Source organism: Squalius cephalus (assembly GCF_949319135.1).
Source record: "Squalius cephalus genome assembly, chromosome: 20".
Lineage (NCBI taxonomy): Eukaryota > Metazoa > Chordata > Actinopteri > Cypriniformes > Leuciscidae > Squalius > Squalius cephalus.
Genome location: NC_137141.1, coordinates 9,768,617 through 9,793,512, shown reverse-complemented (window position 1 = coordinate 9,793,512; position 24,896 = coordinate 9,768,617). Strand labels below are relative to the sequence as shown.

The 24,896-nt window shown below is 36.7% G+C and overlaps 1 protein-coding gene across 2 annotated transcripts in view; it reads right to left on the bottom strand.

Annotated features, from left to right (window-relative positions):
- runx2a (RUNX family transcription factor 2a) overlaps nucleotides 1–24,896 on the bottom strand; it is a 65,178-nt gene that overhangs the window by 8,370 nt on the left and 31,912 nt on the right. The window contains exons 6-7 of one of the 2 annotated variants that reach the window (XM_079853586.1): nucleotides 3,918–4,094; nucleotides 1,308–1,469 (exon numbers count right to left, since the gene is read on the bottom strand). In XM_079853586.1, coding sequence (XP_079709712.1) covers nucleotides 1,308–1,469; nucleotides 3,918–4,094 — 339 coding nt within the window. The remainder of the gene's footprint in view (nucleotides 1–1,307; nucleotides 1,470–3,917; nucleotides 4,095–24,896) is intronic. The other variant, XM_079853587.1, reaches the window with a different exon arrangement.

Genomic DNA, 24,896 nt, shown 5'->3' with positions numbered 1-24,896 from the left:
GGGTGCTCTTTAATTGCTCAGTTATGATTCATGTAGCGTCAACAAGTGAAACGCCATTTCACTTCAATACTTTTGTCATCTGACGTGTATCTGTGTGAAACAGGATATTCAATGCTAAAAAAGGTAGGGTTGGGGCTTGTTTTTTATCCTATCTGATAAAAATCTCTAGCTGATTGGGTAATAAAAATGAGTCTATATAATATTGATGTTCGCAGGTACAGGCTGAAAAACTACATTTTGACTTTAAATATCAATTTGGACTCAAATGTTTGTCATACAATACCTTAAGGAACAAAAATAGACACTCTTGTAATACCCTAAGAGTATATATAAAGAGAGCTATAAAGTATGGAAGCCTGTTCCCGCCACAGAATAAAACATTTTAAAAGACAATTGCGAGATATAAAGTCAGAATTGCATGATATAAAGTCGCAATTGCGTGTTATAAAGTTGGATTTGCGAGATATAAACATAAACTCGCAATTCTGACTTTATGACAAGCAATTGCGAGTTTATATCATGCAGTTCTGACATCTTTTCTCAGAATTATGAGATATAAAGTCGCAATTGCGAGTTATAAAGTCCAATTGTAAGGAAAAAAGACTGACTCACAATTCTGACATCATAACACGCAATTGCGACTTTATATCATGCAATTCTAACTTCATATCTCCCAATTGCGTGTAAAGTCAGAATTGCGAGATATAAACATGCAATTCTGAGAAAAAAAGTCAGAATTGCGAGATTATTACTCGCAATTACGAGTTTATATCTCACATTTCTGACTTCATAACACAATTGCGGCTTTATATGGCACAATTCTGACTTTATAACACACTATTGTGACTTTATATCATCAATTCTGACTTTATAACACACTATTGTGACTTTATATCATCAATTCTGACTTTATAACACAATTGCGGCTTTATATCACGCAATTCAGAGATAAAAATTCAGAATTGCGAGATGAAAACTCGCAATTGTGAGGAAAAAAAGTCAGAATTGTGAGATAAAAAGTCGTAATTACATTTTTTATTTTTATTTTGAGGCTAAAACAAGCTTCCATAATAAAGTCGATGTCAAGCAGCTCAGATTATTTGATTAATTGAGAAATGCTTGAGTTTATAGCTGACTTTGACAGGCTTTGGCATCTGAGCACAGTTTGAGACATTGTAGAGATCTGTTCTGAAATTCAGGTGTAAACTTAAGCAGAAGTCTCCATTTATTCTGCTATTAATCTCTCTGCCGTCTAAAAGAAGCAGTTGAGATAATGAAGGTCTTATTAGTGATTTACGTTTGTGTACCTGAGAGGCGTCTTGGCACGTCGCTGATGGTGGGCAGGCCCGTGGCGCGGGTGGAGGACAGCGGGGTGGTGGAGTGGATGGAGGGAGATGTCATTTGGCTCAGGTAAGGAGTGTACGGCTGCTCGTAGGACCAGGGCGGAGAGGATTGTGCCTGCCGCGGATCTGTGAAGATGATAAATGAGACGACACCAGTCAGAGACAGAACCACGATCTGCATGCAATAGCATCAAAAATGCTTTTTTGTGTGAGTGTGATTTATATGGCTGTCAATTTAACGAAAAATAACGTTAAAATTATGCTTTTAACGCACCCAGGACCATCAGACAGTTGATTGGTGACAACCATGAAGCAGGCCAACAACTCATGCGCCTGCATATTTATATCATGATATAGTTAAGCAATATCACACAAGTAACAAGCGTGTGATATTTTTCGTCCTGAGTAGCACAAGTTCAAATGTCATATTGATTTTATACAACAGTTCAATAAATAAGGAGTTAATATTGTGTCATATTTTAGATACAATATTGTCTGCTTTTGCTTATTTTTGCCAACGCAAATATTACCTATAAAGCCAGAGCAGAACTTTTGTGAGTCTCGAAGCAACACACAACAGTGCTTCCTTTCTGAATGAATCAGCGGTTTGAGCGAATCAATCCGGTGAACCAATGATTCAATGGCCCATTCATAAAGAGAGCCACTGGGCGTTTCTCAAACGGAAGGCTACATCCTGAAGTCATCAAACGTCGTCTCAGTTTGAAGGATTCTTGGAAGGCAGCCTTCGTTTCGGATCCTTCATTCAGCTCATTTTGAAGGATGCATCGGATGTATCCTTTGCGGCTTTAGATCGCCCACAATCCTTTGCATATATTCCAACTCACGAAAATAAACTGACGGAAAATGAGTCGGTACTGAGCTTGTCTGAGTTTATGTTGAAATGTAAGACAAAATAATGTTTTCGGACATGAAAGAATAGATGTTATCTTTTGTTTTGCTATAAATTAATCGCTAACACTAAACTGAGAATAATGTAAGCCACTGGGAGACACCGACGGATGACATTCACTGTATTGCATTAATACATTTTCGTGCCGTGACCGCAGGGGTGGGAACATGTGTGACGTAGTATACGTGATGTACTTGTATGACAAGTATATATATATATATATATATATATATATATATATATATATACTGCTTTTAATTATTTAATTATTAATTTAATTAATCAATTCATAATTAATTATTAATACATTTTATTATATTTTTCTTATTAAATAAAGAATATATAATTTTTTATATAATAATATAATATGGCATATTCATCATTCAAAACAATTGAAATTACATACATATTATTTAGATTATAATGTAATTTTACTGCATATTGTAATTGACTTTAATGTTTTATATATCATTTAATTTACATAATATACATTTCTTATATTTTGGGGTAACTAGGACATGTTTTTGAGGTTCACCCTTAGAAGAGTCCTTCTTTATGAGCCACATTTAAAAAGACTCATTGTGCACACAAAGTGGGTGACCTTTCTTTTTATAACAATATGAAGACCAAGACCGAGCTGACTAGTATAAAAAGCCATGGTATGTAAATAGCTTAATCACATTCAGAGCCAAGAACGGTTTCCTGTTTGCTTTCTACAGTATTCTAGTAAACACAGCGTCTGCTCCGACAGGAGTGGGACTGGAGACCATCCAAGAGAATGGCAAACATTATGCAAACTCTAAAGCTGAGCGCATATGTGAAATAAAAAAGAAAATACCCCAAGCTCCAATATGCCAAAAGTGAAGCAGGAACTAATGAAAATATTTGGACAAATGTAATGGAATTAAAGCAATAGTTCACCCAAAAAAGAAAACCTGTCATTATTTACTCACTCTCATGTCGCTCCAAACCCGTAAGCTGTTATTTTTTCCGTGGAAAAAAAAAGAAAGAGGAATCTTCATTAATCTTCGCCAGAACCTGTTGTGTGTGATTTGAGAACTACAACGGAGGGGAAGATTTAAAATTGGGTCTGTTCCTCACTTAAAACTGTCTTGAAATATGTTGTAAATATCATTCTTTTATGCTGCTTTGTTGTTGTCTGGCCAAGAGAAGCATAAAAATTCTTCAAAACATCTTTTGTGTTCCATGGAAGAAAGAAACTCAGGTTTTGGGATGACATGAGGGTGAGTAAATAATGTCTTTTCGTTTCTGGGTGAACTATCCCTTTAAGGTGATGTAAGCAGCCAATCCCAAACAAAGATAATGCCTCGTTCCAGTAAAAGTAGACAAAGGGATCTGAGACTGTCAGGCCTGGCACGTCCATCAGTATCTCCTGTTTAAATCTGATTCACTATGAAAACAACTGTATGACATTTCTATTTCTTGCATCATGTAGCTTGTCTCTCACCCACTCTCTTTTTATCTCTGCAGGCTTATCTTCGGCAAATGCCTTGAATAAACCTACCTGTTCTCCAAATACAGATGTTTGTACAGTACACAAACCAAGCGACTCGCCATTAAAGATCACGCCAGAGGAAGGCCGGCGGCCAGACAGACTAAAATATCTGCGTTAAATGGAAAGGAAAATGCCTGGGCCGGTTTACCTGAGATCTGAGTTTGCCCCTGTGGATTGAAGGAGTTCGGCGTGGCGTTGAGAGACGACCGGGGACTCTGGGTTTGCACGGCAACTCTCATGGTGGTCTGGCGTAAACGCTCTAACTCGCTCAGGCGCTCGGAGAACAGCGGCGGTTTTGGGGGGTCTTCCATTTTCTGTCTGTGTCCTACCGAACAATATCAGACAGAAATTGCAGTTAATACACCTACTGTACTGCTCGATTCGGACCAACTTTAAAGAGATGTTTTGCCCAAGAATGAAAAGTCTATCATCATTTACACACCCTCGTGTCGTTCCAAACCTGTATGTTTTTCTTTTTTTTCAAGAAACTCAAAAAGAGATGTTATGCAAAATGCTCTTTAATATACAGTGAAAGTGAATGGGGATGTAGCATTAAAAAAGGCACTGTAAAACTAGATCAAGTCTTTTTGAAGTGATATGAACGTTTTGTGTGACGGACAGATATAAACTCAAATAAAAACATACATTTTGGACACAAATCTTTCTTATGGCTTCAGAACACTTGTAGTTAAGCACAAAAGTGGTACTTGTATGGTTTCTTTGGTCCATTGTACGGAAAAGAGCAAGTTTGTAAATTCCCCAAAATATCCTACAATGACGTTAGAGTGAATAAATGATGACAGAACTATCATTTTGGAGCAAATTTCACTTTTAAAGGGATAGTTCACCAAATTTTGAACATTCTGTCATCATTTACTCACCCTCATGTTGTTGCAAACATGTTTTTTCTTTTTTTATACAATGAGAGTGAATGGGAATACTGGTGTCACAAAAAGGCACCGTAAAAGTACTGTAAAACTAGTTCATGCTCTATATTTCTTAAGTCTTCTGAAGTCATACAATAGTTTTGTGTGACGAACAGATGCAAATGAACCAATGAGATTTCAGAGCTCAAATAAGAACAAACATTTTGATAAATCTATTGTATTATTGAGTATTTTTATGATAGTTTTATGGTGTTTGATCACTGTTTACTTTCATTGTATGGAAAAGATCAGTTTGTGGATTACCCAAAATGTCTTGGAATGGCATTAGGATGAATAAATATTATATTATTATGCTTATGTTATATTAAGTCTTTGAAGAGATGCAAATGAGCCATTGAGATTTCACAAGTCAAATAACAGCTTAAATTTCGAACATAAAGCAATCGTATGGCTTCATATGTGAAGTATGGACTATTTCTGTGGTACTTTTATTAGTTTTGTACACTGTTTACATTCATTGTCTGAAAAAGATCAGTTTGTGGATTACCCAAAATATATTAAAATGACAAAGAGAATAAATTATGACAGAACCGTCATTTTTGGGTGAACTACACTCTTAAAGAGACAGTTCACCAAATAATGAACATTCAGTCATCATCTACACAACCTCAAATTGGTTAAACCTGATAGATTTGTGAGAGGAACAGACCAAAAATTCATTAGAAATCAATATTTACTCTTCTGCCTTTTGAAGCGTAAGTGAGATCTGAGATCTAAAACCGAAGGCAAGATTAAAATGACTGTTCCTCTGTTCCTACCAAAAAGTTATTGTATGACATCAGAAGACATGACATAAAGCACACAGGTTGAATAAAATACATTATTATGCTTTTATCATAAATATTATGGTACATCCATAGAAAAAAATGTTTAGAACGACATTGAGGGTGAGTAAATGTTTCACATTTGGTTGACTGTCCCTTTAATGGAAAACCAACAATTAAACTTCATTATTTACCAAACAACACAGCAAAAGAAATGTGCAGATCAGTGTGTGGGTCAGATGCATCAGTGATCTCTGCATCTCTAATCACAGAGATCTCAGTTTTCACAATAGCGACCAGCACACAAAAGGAGGGGAAGTAAATCGACTTTCTACCTGCCCGTACATGTTGTTGTTTTACACCGTGGCATCCATCCAAAAGAATTCACAGTCAAATTACAAAACTGCTTTATTTCCCTATTATACCTATCATGCTTGAAAGTATGTCTGAGTCACGACAAAAGAATGACCTGCCAATGTTTATTCATTCATTTCCCATAAAAGAGGACAGACTCAATCCTCTATCCTGCAATAAAGAGTACGAGTCACGCCATGCCCCCACGTCCACCCCCTTCCCGGCTCGGACCGATCACACATGATCCACCCTTTCCAGTCCATACCGAGCTCAACATCCCTACTAATTTCATTGGAACCTCACTGTTGTGTCAATACCTGAGATGAATATGTGTTAAAGAGGGACTTTGTGAGTCTTTTTTTCCGTGCTTGTCTGTCTAGGCCTGGTTGGTTGCCCTGAATAGCTTGTAAAGTAAATATCGCACAGAAGAAAAGAGCAACTCCTGCAAAAGCTTGGCCGCTCTCCAGTTGGTTCGAGACAGAGCTACCTCCGATCTCGCAAAACCTGATTGTGCTCTGGAGTTCAGTTGAGCAAACACAGCTCCTCATTCACAGGCCAATGTTAGCTGCACTCAAGAGCACTTTGCGTCGGGAGCGTGATTAATTCCCTGAAAGTATTCCCTCTCACTACGCTATAAAAGAAACAATCAATAAAAGGGAACCGGTTTCATTTAGTTTAAGGGGCCGACATGAATCTGGCCTCTGTGTGTGCATGAAGGTGAGCTGCTCGCACATTATTTATGTTATTATGAGTGACCAAATCTGCCAATATTTTCCCCAAATAAAAATGTACAAGAGATATGAAGCCGCAGTTTCACAGACGAGGCTTATGGTGCTTTTCCACTGCATGGTACGTCTCGGTACGGCTCACTTAAAGGAGAACTCCGGTCAATTTTAACATTGAGCTCATTTTTTTTTAAATTTGGAGTGCTGTCAGTACAGAGAACAACGACAAAAATCGGTGTTGCCTACACCGTGTTATCCTCTTTTTAAAATTTGCACCCTGTTGACTTCAATGGGGCAAGTTTTAAACCTGCTTTTAGCCTCTTAACATCCTTGATGTGTCATTACAAGTGCACAGCCAATGTGAGTGATTCCTTCAGAGTGATCATGGGTTAATCTGACTGCAGTAGATGTGAAAGATATGAATAAAAATGATGTTATTTCAGCCAGCGCACATACCTGTATTTACATCCTGTTTTCGGTTGAAGTCCACAGTAGTCGATTGTCGAGTTCGGGCGCATGATCGCACGTACTAAACCTATGCGCGTGAACTCGACAATCGACTACTGTGGACTTCAGCCGAAAACAGGAAGAAAATACAGGTATGTGCGCTGGCTGAAATAACATAATTTTTATTCATATCTTGCACATCTACTGCAGTCAGATTCACCCGTGTTCACTCTGAAGGAATCACTCACATGGCTGGGCACTTGTAATGACACATCAAGGATGTTAAGAGGCTAAAAGCAGGTTTAAAACTTGCCCCATTGAAGTCAACAGGGTGCAAATTTTAAAAAGAGGATAACACGGTGTAGGCAACACCGATTTTTGTCGTTGTTCTCTGTACTGACAGCACTCCAAATTTACAAAAAAATTAGCTCAATGTTAAAATTGACCGGAGTTCTCCTTTAAATAGTACCACCTCGGCTGAGGTACCGATACTAAAATGTGACATGTAAACACTGCAGATCACTGATTGGTCAGAGAGAATCGTCACAACCAGCGTCATTGGATTTGCGACACGAGACACCAAACCTTTAATTAATTCTTTAAATTAATATTTTAAAGTCTTTTGTGAAGCTTTGCAGACTCTGCTGTGTGAGTTCATGTGTTTTGAAGGAGGCGTGGCTTTGGGGATGCTTTGAAGAAGCTAGAAATTGCTAGAAATTGCCTACCCTACCTTTAAGTAGCTTTTATAAACTTGAGACAAAACAATGGCAGTGACATATAAGATATAAGCTTTGATTTAAGACAGCTCAAACATGCATTTTAGTCCGGGACTACTGTCTGAAAGTGGGAAAAAGTCATGTTGCTGTGGCTGTAAAATTCAGCAAGGCTTACATAATGCTAACCGCTAACTGTAAATACATCAGTACTTAATGAAAAGGTATTTGTGAGTCTACACACTCAAGTCAAGTCATGTCACCTTTTTCTATAGCGCTTTATACTGACTGTGGTTCTCAACTCTGGTCCTGGTGGCTCTCCAACACTGTACATTTTGGGTGTCTCCTTTGTCTGACAGACCCATCTCAGGTCTTGGATTGTGTATTAATGAGCTGATGACCTGAGTCAGGTGTGTGTAATTATTTGGGGGCAGGACCAGGGTTTAGAACCATTGCAATACTGTTTGGCTGCATTCAAAATCGCATACTCTCTTGAGTAGGTAAATTACTTCACGACCACTAATAAAAAGTATGTTCTATTACTACATCAGCCCTGTTGCCCTTATCATGTGACCTACCAGCGTCAGATACGTAATTTCATTGTCATTCATAAATTCTCTCCTGTGGCCTCATGGGATAGTAAAGTGTCTATCATATGCACACTCGTCCATGTGCTTTTTGCCTACTCTTTTATGAGGACTGTGAATACGGACATACTTCTTTTGTCACTGTTTTTCGACTGCTAGGGAAGTTTGCGATTTTAAGATGCAGCCATTGTTTTAAAGCAGTTTCATAATAATAAGGAAAATAACAGAATCAGTGATGCCATCTTCATCAAATATGAAACAAATCCTGCTGTAAAACAGCCCTAAAAAGACAATATTGTCATTATTCAGCTCAAGTCAGTTCAATTCAGAGTGTATTGCTCTTTAATAGCCTAATGCAGACCACTGAAGATGATTTATTGGGAAAAGACTTTGTCATACAGTAAGAGTATGGCATTTTTTAAGAGAGATCTTTTTAAGATTTTCAAGAGAAATGTCCATCATGAGATTTCGGTAACACTTTACAATTAGGCCTCATTTGTTAATATTAGTTAATGTATTAACTAACATTAACTAACAATGGGCAATATATTTGTTAGAGTATTAATCTTTCTTAACATAAGTTAATAAAAATACAGTTGTTCATTGTTTGTTTATGTCAGTTCAAAGTGACTAATTTTAACAAATACAACTTTTGATTTTAATAATGTATTAGTAAATGATGAAATTAACATTAAACAAGATTAATAAATGTTGTATCTTAGTTCATGTTAACTAATGTAACCATATTGTAAAGCGTTACCGAGATTTCTGACTTTTGATTACGGACATTGGTTATTCTGAAACTCTGGAGGGGACACATATACTGTAGACATGTTTGATAACCCAAATATTTACATTTATGGCATTTACCAGACGCTTTTATCCAACACAGCTTACAGAAATGGAAATCACTTTCATCACTGTCTAGTGTGTCTTATGAACATGTTCTGAGCACCATTGAAGAGGACAGAAGCAAAAGACTTTATAGGATTTGAAGTCCAATGCACAATTTCCAGGGTGAAAAAAAAGGGATGTGAATGATTCAGCTTGAACGAGAGGAAAATCCCTAATGCTCATATCCTATGAGACATGCAGAATCCCCTTATGTTTACATCAGTGCTAAAACATCTCTCAACGGTAGAGCTCAAATATTCAAATAAACACGTCTCCATTAAAGTAAAAGGATCCTGTTATGGCAAAAATTTTGAATATTTCATTTAAGGCTGAGAAACAAAACTGCTTCGGGAGGGGAAACAAATAAAGTAGTCTCATTTCTTTGTTTTCATGCAAAAACGCCTTGATAAATAATACGGGTATAGACACCGTGTGCCAGCAATGCTATGTTAAATTGGCATATGATAGTGGCGTGACTCACAATAACACCCTGTGCTCATTAAACACCAGCACGCTTTCAACATCAAATATCAGTCAGAGAGCATCAATCACGCCTCGGCGACACAGGGAATAAAACGCATGGAAGAAGAAAGGGAAACATACATCCGTCTAGATTTCATTTCTTTAATTGCTGTGCCGCGGAGGGCCGACTCCTCTGAAGAGTGAAACAATGGGTTATTTCACATGGCAGATCTCGCGAAATTAGCAAAGGGGGGAAAAAAGGATTTTTAAGGACAGGACGAGGCCGAACGCCCGCTCAGTCGAAGGATCAGAAGTAGACGGAGAGGGGGAGAGAAATGGAGAAAGCTGACGGCAGCCAAGCAGAGCTGGAGTTTTGCCAGTCGCCTGTGTGGTCCGTGTGTTTCGAGCTCCAGGAAGTGAACTACGCCAAGAAGGGGCACACATGCTACTAGAGCTTTAGAAATCGATGGGCCGACTGCAACAATCAGACACCATGCAACCGTACTACTCCCAAACAACCAAACTTTTATTTCAGGGCCAACACGTATTTGTTTGAGGGGTGATCCGGAGCCAGAACGGCTCGGTGCCGTAATGTAATTGGATGCAAACTAACAAAAAAATCCTCTATTTGCCTCATGTGTCTCATAAATACAACATGCGCATTAGGGCCAGAATCCTAGCGTGGCTCTTCTACTGAAGATGATCTATGCATCTATCTAGTCAGATTAGTTGCTATGGTCCCTAAAAATCACATATTTTAGTGGAGGTCAGAGTGCTTCTGTTTTGTTGTGATGACACAACTGGAGTAAATGCACAAGGGTCGGTGTGTGTGTGAGAGCTACTGTTGAAAAGTTAGTACGTGAAAGGGTCAGTACGTTTGTTTTTTTAAGAAATTAACTCTTCAGCGAGGATGCATTAAATTGACTAAATTCACCAAAGAATCCTGATTTTTTTTAAATCATGGTTTCTACAAAAATATAAAGCAGCAAAATTGTTCTCAACACTGATCAAATATAATGTTTCTTGAGTAGAAAATATGTGACACTAAAGTCTGGAGTAATGATGCTAAAAATTCATTTTAAAGTATATTCAAATCGAAAACATTTTTCTTAAATTGTAATAATATTTCACATTTTTCACATTACTATAGTAAGTACATGTAGTAACGTGTAACCTTAAAACATGTACTTACTATAGTAATAACAGTAAATGATGTATAATTACAAGTAACTAACCCTAAACCAAACCATAACCATAACTCTATAATAAGTACATGTAAATTATTATCACTCAGTACTTATTTGAGTAAGTACAATGTAACTATGTCACCTTAAATTAAAGTGTAATCAAAATATTTTATATATATATATTAAATACAAGGGAAGAACAAATTATATTTTATTTTAATTTAAAGTTTTTTTATTTGACAAAACTAAAGCTACAGATTTTATTTTACTATACAGAAAAAAATACAAGCTCACAGAAACATAATCAGTTATTAATATTTTGTTGGTTTCCTAAGTTTTTTTGCATGTGTTCATAATTTCTTTGTATGACTGCCTGGCCAAAAATGATGTTAGCACAATTTGGCATGTTTCATTGCTTAATCACAAATAAAACAATTGACTACAAGTACAACTATGCAATATGCATACAAAATTGACACCAAGGTGAGTAAATGATGACACATAATTTTCATTCTTGGGCGAACTGTTCCTTTAAAGGTGGGGTAGGTAATTTCAGAGGGGCTACCAATAGCAAACTAGCTTTGAAAGCATGAGATCCCACCCTCCCTTCAGAGCGTCTCCAAAGCCACACCTCCTTCAAAACACATGAACACGTACAGCCAGAACAAACAAAAACATCACGAGAGACGGCATTAAACTACCTCATGTCTCAAAGCACATAACAGCACATACAATAATAATGAACATAAACAGCTTAAAGAGCTTTAGTTGTACCACCTGACTGCTGCAGATTCATTTCGGCGTTGATAGAAACATAGACATAGAAACGCATATATCTGAGTCTGAGGACGTGAACAGCTCCGGGTAGAACGTCACGGGTTGTAATCTTGTAATTACGGTTATGATACGGCGTGAACGCAGCATAAGCTCATTGTTTTGGTTCAGGAGGAACTGTAAAAGGCGACTGCCGTTTGTTTGTCTGACGTTTTTGTTTGGAACCAATGCAATGATTGGACGAACATTTTTTGGTCTTGAGACTTCCAGAGAAGATATATGTGCATATTTTAATATTTAGACCAGTTTCAACCAGTATGACAAAAAGTGTTTATAAAAATATTGCCTACCCTACCTTTAATGCTTGCTTAGAGACATCATTTGAGGCTCTGTCCCTAAAAATGTTGATATTCATCATCTAGTGATAAATGCAGTATATTGCTGTTGGTAGAAACACTTTATGGCTTCTATCAAAAACACCGGTTTATACAGAAGTTTCTTTTCACTTAAAAGGCTAGTAGGCAGTAGACAGCATGCCTGTTCTGGAACAGAGCAAAAACTGTTGTAATTACGTTAATTTGATATTAGCACACAATTCCTTAAAAATATCTGAGCATGTTTAATCCTAAAACAGACAATTATATTGTTAGTCATGTGTAACCACCTATCGCTGATAGAGAACATCAAGTTTCTGTGCCAACACTAACAGTCACATACTGTACTTGTCTTATATCACTTCTTATGCAAGCCATCCTTATATAGGTTTATTTTCAATGGCCTGTGTTGGCTTTTGTCTGAGAGGCCTACCGTATGTGTTTTGTGTGCATTTACCTGTCTGGACTCGCAGAGCGACGTTCAAAGAGAGAGAGAAACATCACAGGTTCACGGCTAATGCTCATTTCAGCATCGAGCAATTAGAGCGGCTCCGCGCAAACCGCAACGTAAACAATCTGGCTCAATGGAAGATTTTATGTGCAACATATTGATTGTCAGAAGCTGTTATGCAAACAATACACGAAACATGTGTCGGCACAACACTGAGGCTGCAAAAGAAAGATTTCTTACAGTATAGGGGAAAACAGTGCTACAAACCTGCATAAGGGAAATGTTACTTATTTATTTATTTATAAAAACGAGTATTACATTCAAGTGGAAAATGTATTTATTTTTACTACAGAAAAAGTTATATATATATAAACATTTTCTGGTAGAATTACTATATTTAGTTTTGATTAAACCTCAAAAAAGAACAAGCAGGTGATTATGACATTATTGTGTAGTATTTTGTGATATTAATGTGTTGTTTTTGGTTGTTATCTGAGTAAAGGTGCAATCAAAAGTGCCTTTTCCCACAGGATCCTTTAGCCTCGGTGTACCACAAAGTGAATGACAAAAAAAAAAAGATAAAATGAAAACGAAGTGTGAAGATTAGATTGTGGTGGACAGACTGCATCTGAAGAACATTTACACCGTTTACCGTCCTGCTCTATGAAACGTGTTTGGCTGAGTTCTGCATGAGACAATAGCTCTTTTCCAGCCGTCTTCATGGCAGTCAAAACACAGCGTCACGGATCATCTTGGCAAATACCTTTTTAAAAACAAGCCATGTTTTCCATCTCCCCAATGCGAGGTGGCATTAATTAACAGAGCCAACACAGGCAAAGCAGGGAACTTTAGTGTGCACTTTTCACATGCACTAAACTGCATGGATTTACCTTTATAAATACAGTCTAGATTGTGCGACTTAAAATGCTTTCTTATTTTCCAGTGACGTTCCAGTGACACCACATCACAGCACTGGACCAAAAGACTTTCAATACAGTCTAGTAAAGAATGATTCTGTATATATTTTGGAAGAAAATTGTTTTAAAATTAAGAAAATATGAGTGGGTGTGGTTCCATGCTGTTCTAATCATTTTTGGCACATTTCTAGGTGGTTGCTTAATTTGTTATTTTTTTATATATATTTCATATTTAATATTCTGGTGTCTAGATAACTATGTGTAACAACATCATGTTAACACTAAAATGTCTATAAAACACGTCAAAGTACAACAAGAGTATGGGTGAAGAACACTTGTTTAAACAGCATTCACACCGGGACATTTGACTGCAAATCACATTTCTAACATTATTGATTCTGCTTGCAGTCGTAATGCAAAGGATCGGTCTACGGCGCATTAATTAAGCCTTTAAAATAAAAGGGTTATTGAGCTATTTACACTATAATATACACTAAAAAAGCTTGCACAGCGACAGGAAATAGAAATTGGGCACAGAAAACCTGCCTACCTTACACAACACCAATGGTGCATGGTGCAGGAGAAGAGCGGATTTATTCTTTAACAGTTACAATATGAAGTCACACGCGTATGTTTAAAAAAAACCCCATAATTTAACATATAAATAAAAAAATGTAATAGCACACTTAGGGCCCTATCTTGCACCCAGCGCAATTGACTTTGTACACCGACGCATGTTTCATTCCTATTTTGCACCCGCGCAAAGCGCGCTTTTCCCTCCACAGAAGCACGTCGCTAAACTAGGGAATGAACTTGCGCTCCCTGGGCGGTTCAGCGCAAAAAAGAAGGCGTGTTCCGGCGCAAACAATCCCTGGTGCTATTTTACTGTACCATAAAACAATTGCGCCACTGGCCAGAAAAAACCTAGTCTAAAGTCAGTGGCGCGTTGCGCGTTGTTCATTATGCTATTTTAAGGGCACATGCTTGACCATAATGTATAGCGTGCACAACGCGCATACACTTTGATTCTCTAATCTACACAGAAGCAGCAGTTTTCATTTTTGCAAATCATATTATTACAAACGATCGATAGATAGATAGATAGATAGATAGATAGATAGATAGATAGATAGATAGATAGATAGATAGATAGATAGATAGATAGATAGATAGATAGATAGATAGATAGATAGATAGATAGATAGATAGATAGATAGATAGATAGATAGATAGATAGATAGATAGATAGATAGATAGATAGATAGATAGATAGATAGATAGATAGATAGATAGATAGATAGATAGATCTGTGAACCGCTCCTGGCGCACGCCTGTCAAATCCGCCGTTATAATAGCAATACGCCAAGGAAAAAGCACGTCTGCTCTTAAAGGGAATGTGAGATGATGCTCTGATTGGTTTATTTTACGTTACGCCCAGACCATACCTATGAATAATGAAGCTACTTCAGACCAACCCCTTTTAGATTTGCGCCGGGCGCAAGAGTCATTTATCCCGCCGGGAAAATAGCAACAGCGCCGAGACCCGCCCACAAAGTTACTTGCGCTTTGCGCTTTGACACTTGCGTTTCAGATCGTTAAAATAGGGCCCTTAAAGTGTTTATTACAATAAAATTACTAAATGCTAAAAATGAATGTATGTAAATGCATTGCATTTACAATTCTGTGAAAACAGGGGGGCTGCAGCACCCCTGATAAAGAGTGTAGATAGAGAGATGGCTGAGAGACATTACAAAAGAGAAAAGGTCAGAGGAATATCACTGGAAAAAGAAGGGTTACGATCAGGCAACAGCTTTAGGACCAGTGATAATATTATAAAATATAAAATATTAGTGTTGTTGGATTTGCTATGTTTCACAGAACCAAGATATGCTGTTGTTGTAATGTTAGCTTTAGCAACAGGACATTTTTGAGTGTCATTGTTTGTCTGGAGCTGCTGTGCTGCTGGCGACTAACAAACAACTCTCTTGTGTCGTGTGTTCATTTTTTGCTCTTCCTTTTTCACAAAGCTTTGTTTTGCTTCGCTTCTGCTATGATAAAGAGACATTTACTCTTGCATTGTGTGTTCGTGCATTTTGGAGGTGGAGCAATGTTTGTTTGGGTTGATTTCAAATATCAACAGTGTTTCTCAGAAATCGCTTACTGACCTTTAACATTAAAAAAAAATATATAAAAAAAATATAAAATATAAAAAATAATTCAAAATATTAATAAGAACTATATTAGTATCGCATTTATACTACAATAACACTTAATAGCACAAACTCTGCAAGATAAGTTTCACTCTATTTTTTTTTTTTACATTTAGGCTTTAGTGCTTGTTTAAATGATTTGTAAGTATATGCCATAGTAAAAGAAATGGTTTATAAACCAAACCGAGTGAAGCCAACATTCCATAAACAGTTTAAAGATGAAGTCTATATGTCTCACAGTGTGCTTCTGTTCTTAGTTGCATCTATCTGCTTTTTTAAAATGCAAACTTTTGTATTAACTTTTTTTTTTTTATATGACATAAGAATCAATTGACAGGAATGTATATTGATTTTGCTCTTTTCCCTCTCACAGGCTTATAGAGACTGTCTTTCACGTGTCAAGTCCACCAACAAACCAGCACTAAAGGATCAGATATCGGCGTAAGAATGCTGCTATTATGATGGTGTGCGAGGAACACTGGCAGTCATGGTGGTAAAAGTAACACAGGGCCCTCTCTGAACAGTCTGAGCCGCCCCTCCCAGTCTATTAGTCCAAATTGCTCTTAATAACCACAGTTACATGAGACCCGCCAAATGATTACAGCAGCGTGCGGTTCACACTCACGGCCCTGTGCGACCAGACCAGTCAAGAGCTGCTGTGTAGAGTAGAATCGACATAAAACGAATGCCATAAATCTGATCAATTCATAAAGCAACAGCAAGAACAAACATGATTTGACGCAGCATTCACTTGAGTTACGCACTTAGTTTGAGCAACAATATTGATGCTTGTCTTCTTGTGTGTCTTGGCTCCCATTGGCTAAAGACCATTGGATCCGTCTCCGGGTTGAATCTCGCAAGGAATATTTTCTTTACAAATGAGTACACGTTTCTGGGGAATTTCATGCTAGACATAAATATATCTGCACTTTCTCAATGGCTTAAACGGTTAGGGCAAGGTGTAGACCACCTTAGTAACAATGAAAACAGACAGTGAGCCAGATTTACTAAACAGGGCAAATTAGCGCAGATGGGAGTGGAAAGTTCTGCGCGTGATCTACTGACGACATGCAAATTGAAGAACACAGCCGGATCATTTCCATAATGACCAACGCAATCTACCAAGACCAGAGCAAATTAGCGTCTGGTTTAAGACATGCTTTTTTTGGGTGGTAAATAAAGATGCAAATAACAGTAAATTGACTAGAGCAAAACTTAGGAAATCGCCTTGCATTATTCATTTAAATACTCTCCTCCCATAAATTTTGCATCTGAAAGGGAAATCCTGCAAAAATAAAACGTGTTCACGCCTTTTCAGCGCTAATTTTTCCTGACGTGTCTTTAGTAAATCCTGACAGTAGTTTGTTTACGCCAAAAGAGGGTTTGCGCAGGCGCAAGCTGTTAGTAACGCATCAGTCAGTTTTTTTGGGTAACGCATTACAAGTAACACGAATTACGTAATCAGATTACTTTTTTCAAGTAATGAGTAATGTAACACATTACTTTTAAATTTACAACAAACTATTACTTTTTCAAATAAGTAATTCAAGTTACTTTGTTTTCCCATGTATTGACCGACACCTCTCCTGTCCCCATGTTAAAGGATTAGTTCACTTTCAAAAACATTTTTGCTGATAATTTACTCACCCCGATGTCAGCCAGCCATGTCTTTCCTTCTTCAGTCGAAAAAAAATTAAGGTTTTTGAGGAAAACATTCCAGGATTTTTCTACACAGAATGGACTTCAATTGCAACCAACTATACCAATGTTCAAAGAAGGTTCAAATGTCCGTCTCAATGCAGCTTCAAAGTCTCTACACGATCCCAGTCGAGAAATAATGGTCTTATCTGGCGAAACGATCAGTCATTTTCTAAAAAAAAAAAATATATATACTTTTTAACCACAAATGCTCGTCGTGTACCATCTCTGAGATGTGCCACGCATTGCGTTATCACGTTGGTTGCCATTGAAGTCCATTCTGTGTAGAAAAATCCTGGAATGTTTTCCTAAAAAACCTTAATTTCTTTTTGACTGAAGAAAGAAAGACATGGATATCTTGGATGACATCGGGGTGAGTAAATTATCAGCAAAATTTTTTTTGAAAGTGAACTAATCCTTTAAGAGAAACCATGAGTAAATGCAGAGGCATTGTGTGCGCTTTGTAAGCATGATTATAGTTCTAGACTAAATGTAAGTGTGGATTTACTTATCTCACTTAAAAAAAACAGATTCAGTAACATGCAATCTGAACAAGAAGTAAACGAGAAAGTAAGAATTTTCTTTTTTTTAAAGTGTGAACACTAGTGATGAAAAAAAGAAGGAACATACACCGTATACCTTCGTCTCAATTGTGTTGGAATTTCAGGAGAAACATCCAAGACAAATTTGATACATCAACCTAACGGCGAACTCAATTAAATCTTGTGCATGAGCAATGAAAGAGCAACCTCTGAGCAATAAAACTGTCCTTTGGAAAAGAACTGTATGACGTTGAAACTTAATTAAAGGCCTGAATGTCTGTCTGTCTCTCTGAATGAGAGTTTTTGTGTCTCTCTCTCAGTTTTTCTCTCTTAAGCGCAGGAGGAATGTGTAAACAGGCAGGCAGAGGCAGCTTCACGACACACTCACAGGACGTTGCTCAACTCTAAATGCCTCTGAATGTGTCATGTCCTGCATGGCCACCTGCCTTCCGCTTAACAGCAGATGAGGATGAGAAATAGATCTCCAGATAGATAATGTAGGAGAGAAGACTGACCTGAACCATTATTTGCCTAAATAAAAGCTGTTAAATTGCATAAAAGACCCCAGCAAACCTCAGAGAGGCTAATATGGGTTTTAAGGTCAACATTACACTCTTAAAAATAAAGGTCTACATCTATGGTTCCGTGAAGAACCTTTAAAGGGATAGTTCATCCTAAAATGAAAATTATCCCATCATTTACTCACTCTCAAGCCATCCTAGGCCAAACACAATCTGAGTTACATCAAAAAATATCCTGGCTCTTCCAAGCTTTATAATGGGAGTGAATAACTGAGATTTTGAAGCCTAAAAAAGCGCATCCATTCATCATGAAAGTAATCAATATGGCTCCAGGAGTTAATAAAGGCCTTCTGAAGCGAAGCGACGCATTTATGTAAGAAAAATTACCATAATTATAACTTTATAAACTGTAATCACTAGCTTCTGGTTCCGGCCGTACGCACTTTAACAAGAGAGTTCTGGCAGAAGAGTGACCTCTGACCCGACGCATGACGTAGGATGTAGGTGTAGCGTAAGCTTCGGTGACAATAAGGCTGGGCAACAAACTCAAGCTCCTCCGACATTTCTCTTTAAATATTCTCATTTTAGAGAATTCTCTTCTAATTCATGACCGGTGTTTTGTTTTGCTATATCCTGTGCTTTCGCGTTCGTCAATACGTCATGCGTCGGGTCAGAGGTCACTCTTCTGCCGGAACTCGACTCTCGTACGGCCATTATTATAGTTTATTAAAGTCGGCATGAAATCAAATTTGACAAATCTTCTTTTTATATGTAATATTGTAGTGTTTATTATAAATGATTTATCTGTGCACTTCATTATTTTTTTAAAATTCATGTACCCTTATAATCTTTAATCAAATATATTACCCTTCCCTCCCCCCTCGAAACGACCTCTCTTCTCTTTCGGTCACGTGCCATGGCGAAAGGGTGCGGCCAGAGCCGATGAGGGTGCGGCTATCGAGATGCTCTCGAGGGTGAACTTGACTGATAACAGAGAATGTTTAATAAGGCTGATAACTTGACTTGACTCATCTTGGTTCGCGGGAATAATAAAATAAAATAAAAAATCCTTCATGGGAGGGTAACGGTGGGGAGTCCGGTGGAGTGAAATCCTCCACAACTGAATGTAAACTGGCATTCAAATCTGCCTCCATTTTGTTTGCAACGCACAACCTCCAACGATCCAATCAATTCCCGAAGGACGAAATCAAGTCCCGCCCTACATTTTTTTCTAATTTCAGAAGCCGTTTCACTCGGATATACGTCACAACAAGGAAAAAATTACAATCTCAACTTCCGTTTCATGCCGACTTTAAGTTGTAAATATGGATATTTTTCTTATAAAAACGCATTGCTTCACTTCAGAAGGCCTTTATTAACCCACCCCGGAGCCGTATGGATTACTTTTATGATGGATGGATGAACTTTTTTGGGATTCAAAATCTTAGAAAGTTACCATTCACTGCCATTATAAAAGCTTGGAAGAGCCAGGGTATTTTTTTATATAACTCCGATTGTATTCGTCTAAAGGAAGAAAGTCATATACACCTAGGATGGCTTGAGGGTGAGTAAATTATGGGATAATTTTCATTTTTGGGTGAACTATCCCTTTAACATCCATAGAACTTTTCCACTGGACAGGTTATTTATAGTGGAAAAAGATCATTTAGATTTTAAAAATGTTCTTCACACTGAGCAAAATGGTTCTTTTGTAACTTATTTTTAAGAATGTAAAATCTAAAATTGATTTCATTCACTAAAATTGTCCTGGTCTTATTTGTGATTCATTGTTGCATGCTATTATTACAAAGAGAAAAAATGTATGTTTTTTTATATATATATATATATATATATTATTATATGTTATATATATTATTACAGTTAATGTTTACTTTACTTTAAGTAATGGAAATGTTTTTTGTGGTGTTAGTCAACAATATTTACTCTGGTTTATACCAATTAACGAAATAAAAAGACATCAACCAACTATATAATTCTGTAATTACGCAACATCTGAAAGAAAAAACTAGTCTGTGTTTACACCAACAGAAGCCATGTCATCGACTGGTATTTTCCTTGATAAACACATGCACACAAAGCCAGAAAGAAAAACTGAAGATGAATGAGCTGCGTGAGATGAAAGGCCCGTCACATCAGAGATGCCCGAGGGCACGATTAATCCGCTAATGAATGAAGATCACACACTGGCATAAAGTGGCTCCAAAACGCTGCTGCCAGATGTGTTAATTCAGATGAGGAGGTAAAGAGTGAAAAAACTAGACTTTAAGAAGTGATATTGTTGGTTTTGACGCCAGAAAGTTATCTCTGAATATGAGGCCAGTGGCGACAGCTGTGTGCCAGGCAGGTTGGCGTGTTCTTTTTACAAATGTGCCAGGAAATTGCACCAAGGCTGGATCTACAGCAGCGCTCATCAGACATGTGTGTTTCTGTGTATGATGGCGTGTGACGATGTGAGATGAAATGATGATGCTTCAGATGTTCTGGGTTGGTAACCAGGGCATTGCTAAGGGGTTGCTAAGGTGTTCTGATAGGAGTGCAGTTCCAGGTGTTAAAAACTCCATGGACACTTTTCACAGACTGAAGATGCGTTTTAGCGGTCATCAGCATCATAAAGTTTTTTGTATTTTCATTTTTGTAATGTATGTACACTTATAACACTATACTTAGTATTTTATTACCTTTGCATCAAATTACAAAGAACTAGTTAACGCTGCTGTGAGGGTGTTTCTAATACAGTGGCTATGGGATGGATGTTATCAGTCTTTTTGTACCCTTCTTTGTGAAAGCACTTTTGTGAAGTTTGTTTTTTGCTATTTGAGCAAACTGGTACGCAAAATATATATATATATATATATATAATGTAGTCGCTCATTCACCGCTATTTAAGTTTACCCAACTTTGATGACTTCCACTTCTGAGAAACCTGGAAATGTGAAAAGGGTCAATTCATTTTTCACCATAGAGAATTTTTAGCAGTAAATGATTTGCTGAACAGACCTTTTGTTAATTGTCAAGTCAAGTCAAGTCATCTTCATTTATATAGCGCTTTTAACAATGTAGATTGTTCCAAAGCGGCTTTACAGAGATACAAGGATAGTTTAAAGTAACAGAGATTGTTTTGGCTTTATAGCAGTTCTTGAATAAAGTTATTTTCCAGCTAAAGTTAATTTGATTGATTCACTTCCGTCGCAACGATCATTAGTTATTAACTTAGGGAGAACGCTGATGGCGTGCACATGCGTATTACGAGTTCACTCTATTGGTATGCGCGTTTGAATATATGTGCGCAGGTTTGTAGGTATATGCTTTTGTTTAAGGCATCAGCCTGCATTATTTCATCTTATTTTTGTAAAGAATCATGTTTAACAGTGGAATTCATGGTGAAAAACCAATAATGATGCAGTGAAGAAAATTCCACCAATCAGACGTTGCAAGGAAGAGCTCTTTAGCTCCGCCCACGTAATCGAGACGGTCTCCCTACACTGTCTAAATTCTTACATATTTGTATATGTACACTGCAAAAAACGAAAACAGAAAATGTACATGTAATTTTCTGCCAGGACATTATCTAGAAATTTCCATTAACCCAAAAGCACAACACAATGCATACATATATATATATATACACTCTATCAACAACTTTAAATGAATAATTTCAATTCAGTTATGTCATTCGCAGTGTTTCATGGGTCTTTCTCTCATGTTGAGTTCCCAGGTTTGTACCTTTGTCTTTTTGTGGTTTTTAAATATTTTTGTTTCAAATCAAAGTTTGTAATGTGATTCACCTCATAGCTGGTTTGTTTGGTTTATGGCTCTTTAACAAAACCTTTTTAAAAAAATCCCAGTTGAGAAAAACAAATTGTAAAAACCCACTTCCGGATGGGCACTGTTGCACTTCATTAACACATTGCTATGTGGTTTCTTACTAATCCAAATCAGTTTTTATGATATTCTGGTCTTTAAATATATCTCAGCTCCCTCTTAGGGATTTTTTGTGCAATCATTTAGAAACGTATAGTAACAGCACATTGTCACGTCATGAACGCCTTGAGTAATTTCACGACCGAAAACGGAAAACGTTTGCATAAAACGTAAGCGTAAGAAACATCTGCCAGTCACCATTAACGGTTGACAGAATCCGACCTACTTTTATACGATTATTGCGAAGAACTTTGGCCGTAATGTCAGATTGCAGCCGACTTTAATATAAACATGTACTGAAGAAAGTCAAGCACTGTGTGTCCCTGGTACCATTCTCTGCCACATGAAAGTAATTCATGACAGCTTGTGTGTGTTTACGGGTCCTGGGGCTCAGTGTGAAAAATGAAATTTGGCAGCGTCTTCTAACAGTTGGCTTTTTTCAGGTAGTGAGAGCAACCGAGAAGTTTAAGCACGAGAACGGCGAGGACTGCACACAACTCACAAGTTCAGACATCAACTCCGATGAAGTGGCTTTTTCATAATTGAAGCATAACTGGAGCTTTTTGCCAGATCAGGTTCCTCTGAGAGAGAGAACATGGGCTGTTTCTCTTTTCCGTGACAAGTATCTGTTCAATGTATCGGTAAAACAAAGCATCAAAGTTTATTTTCTGTCTGAGAAATGTCACAATGCTTCCTATAAATCTAGCTGATCCTGTAATGACCCAATATTGATGGATAAAATGGATTTTGTTTTTTTCTTTTCTGGAAATACATCCTGACCTTCTTTTGTAACCCAACAAAAGGATGGATTATTCTTTCAATGCTTCATATTCAAAACTATGAGCATGGCTCTGTTCGGAATAGTATACTAGTATATTATTCTTAAAGGGATAGTTCACCCCAAAAAAATATCCCATAATTTACTCACCCTTAAGCCATCCTAGGTGTATATGACTTTCTTCTTTCAGCCGAACACAAGTGGAGTTATATTAAATCATATCCTGGAAGGTCACTCTTCCGCCAGAACTCCACTTATAAAGTTTTAAATATGGATATTTTTCTTACAAAAACCCATCGCTTCACTTCAGAAGGCATTTATTAACCCATTGTCATTTGGATTGCTTTTATGATGGATGGATGGAGCTTCACAAACTCGGGCACTCACTCCCATTATAAAGCTTGGAAGAGCCAGGATATTTTTTAATATAACTCTCATTGTGTTTGGCTGAAAGAAGAAAGTCATATACAGTATACACCTAGGATGGCTTGAGGCAGAGTAAATAATGGGATCATTTTCATTTTTGGAAGAACTATTCCTTTAATGAGTGTGAATTTTCTGCATGTCCTCAATTCCAGCATGGCATACTACATTTGCCAAAATTTGAGCACACCTTGTATCCCACAATGCAATGTGCTTGATTTTACATGGGCTGTTTTGGGAACGGAATATTTGCTTACTGCATACTGAATACTATGCAGTAAATACTGTGTACTATGAAAGCCAATTATATATATATATATATATATATATATATATATATATATATATATATATATATATATATATATATATATATATATATATATATATATTAGGGCTGTCAAACGATTAATCGCGATTAATTGCATCCAAAATAAAAGTTTGTTTTTACATAATACATGTGTGTGTACGGTGTATAATTATTTTCTATATATAAATACACACACATGCATGTATATATTTAAGAAATATTTGCATGTATATACTGTGTATATATATTTATTTTATATTATATATAATTGATATTATATATAAATATTTTATATATAAATAACACATTTTCTTAAATATATATATGCATGTGTGTGTATTTATATATAGAAAATAATTATACTCCGTACACAGACATAAATTATGTAAACACAAACTTTTATTTTGGATGCGATTAATCGTGATTAATCGTTTGACAGCCCTAATATATATATATATATATATATATATATATATATATATATATATATATATATATATATATATATATATATATAAATTGGCTTTCATATATATATATATATATATATATATATATATATACACATGTGTGTAATTGTGACCATATCTCACAGTTTAACTTCATATCGTAAACTATTTCACAATTTTCTTTAGTATATTTACTCAAAGGCAGATGAGTGCTTCCTTAGTATATTGCATTTTATTATCAAAAAATAGCATGTAAATTGAATGACAAACATTTTAAACGGTATTTTACCTCACGATGATTATGCTAAATGTTTTATTCAGGATGTGGCTGTAAAAAATGAATTTTTCTAATAAAAAAAGATAATTGGAGTACATTTTACAAGAAAATCCTATCGAAGGTTTGCTAAATTTCCCGCTTTAAATCAACGTGTTGCTTGCCATTTCAATAGCAATTTCTGAGTGAAAATTGTGAAAAAGCAGATTGTACACTGCGCATTATGCCATTCAGAACAGAGCCAGAGCACAGGTCAAAGGTCAAGCGGCTCGCTCTTAAGAGCACGTTGATGGACAGGCACAAGAGGGCAATACAGTAAACATTTTCACAAGTCAAGCGGCCTTGACAGCACGTGTTTGTATTTGCCTCTCGCTGATCGTGCCT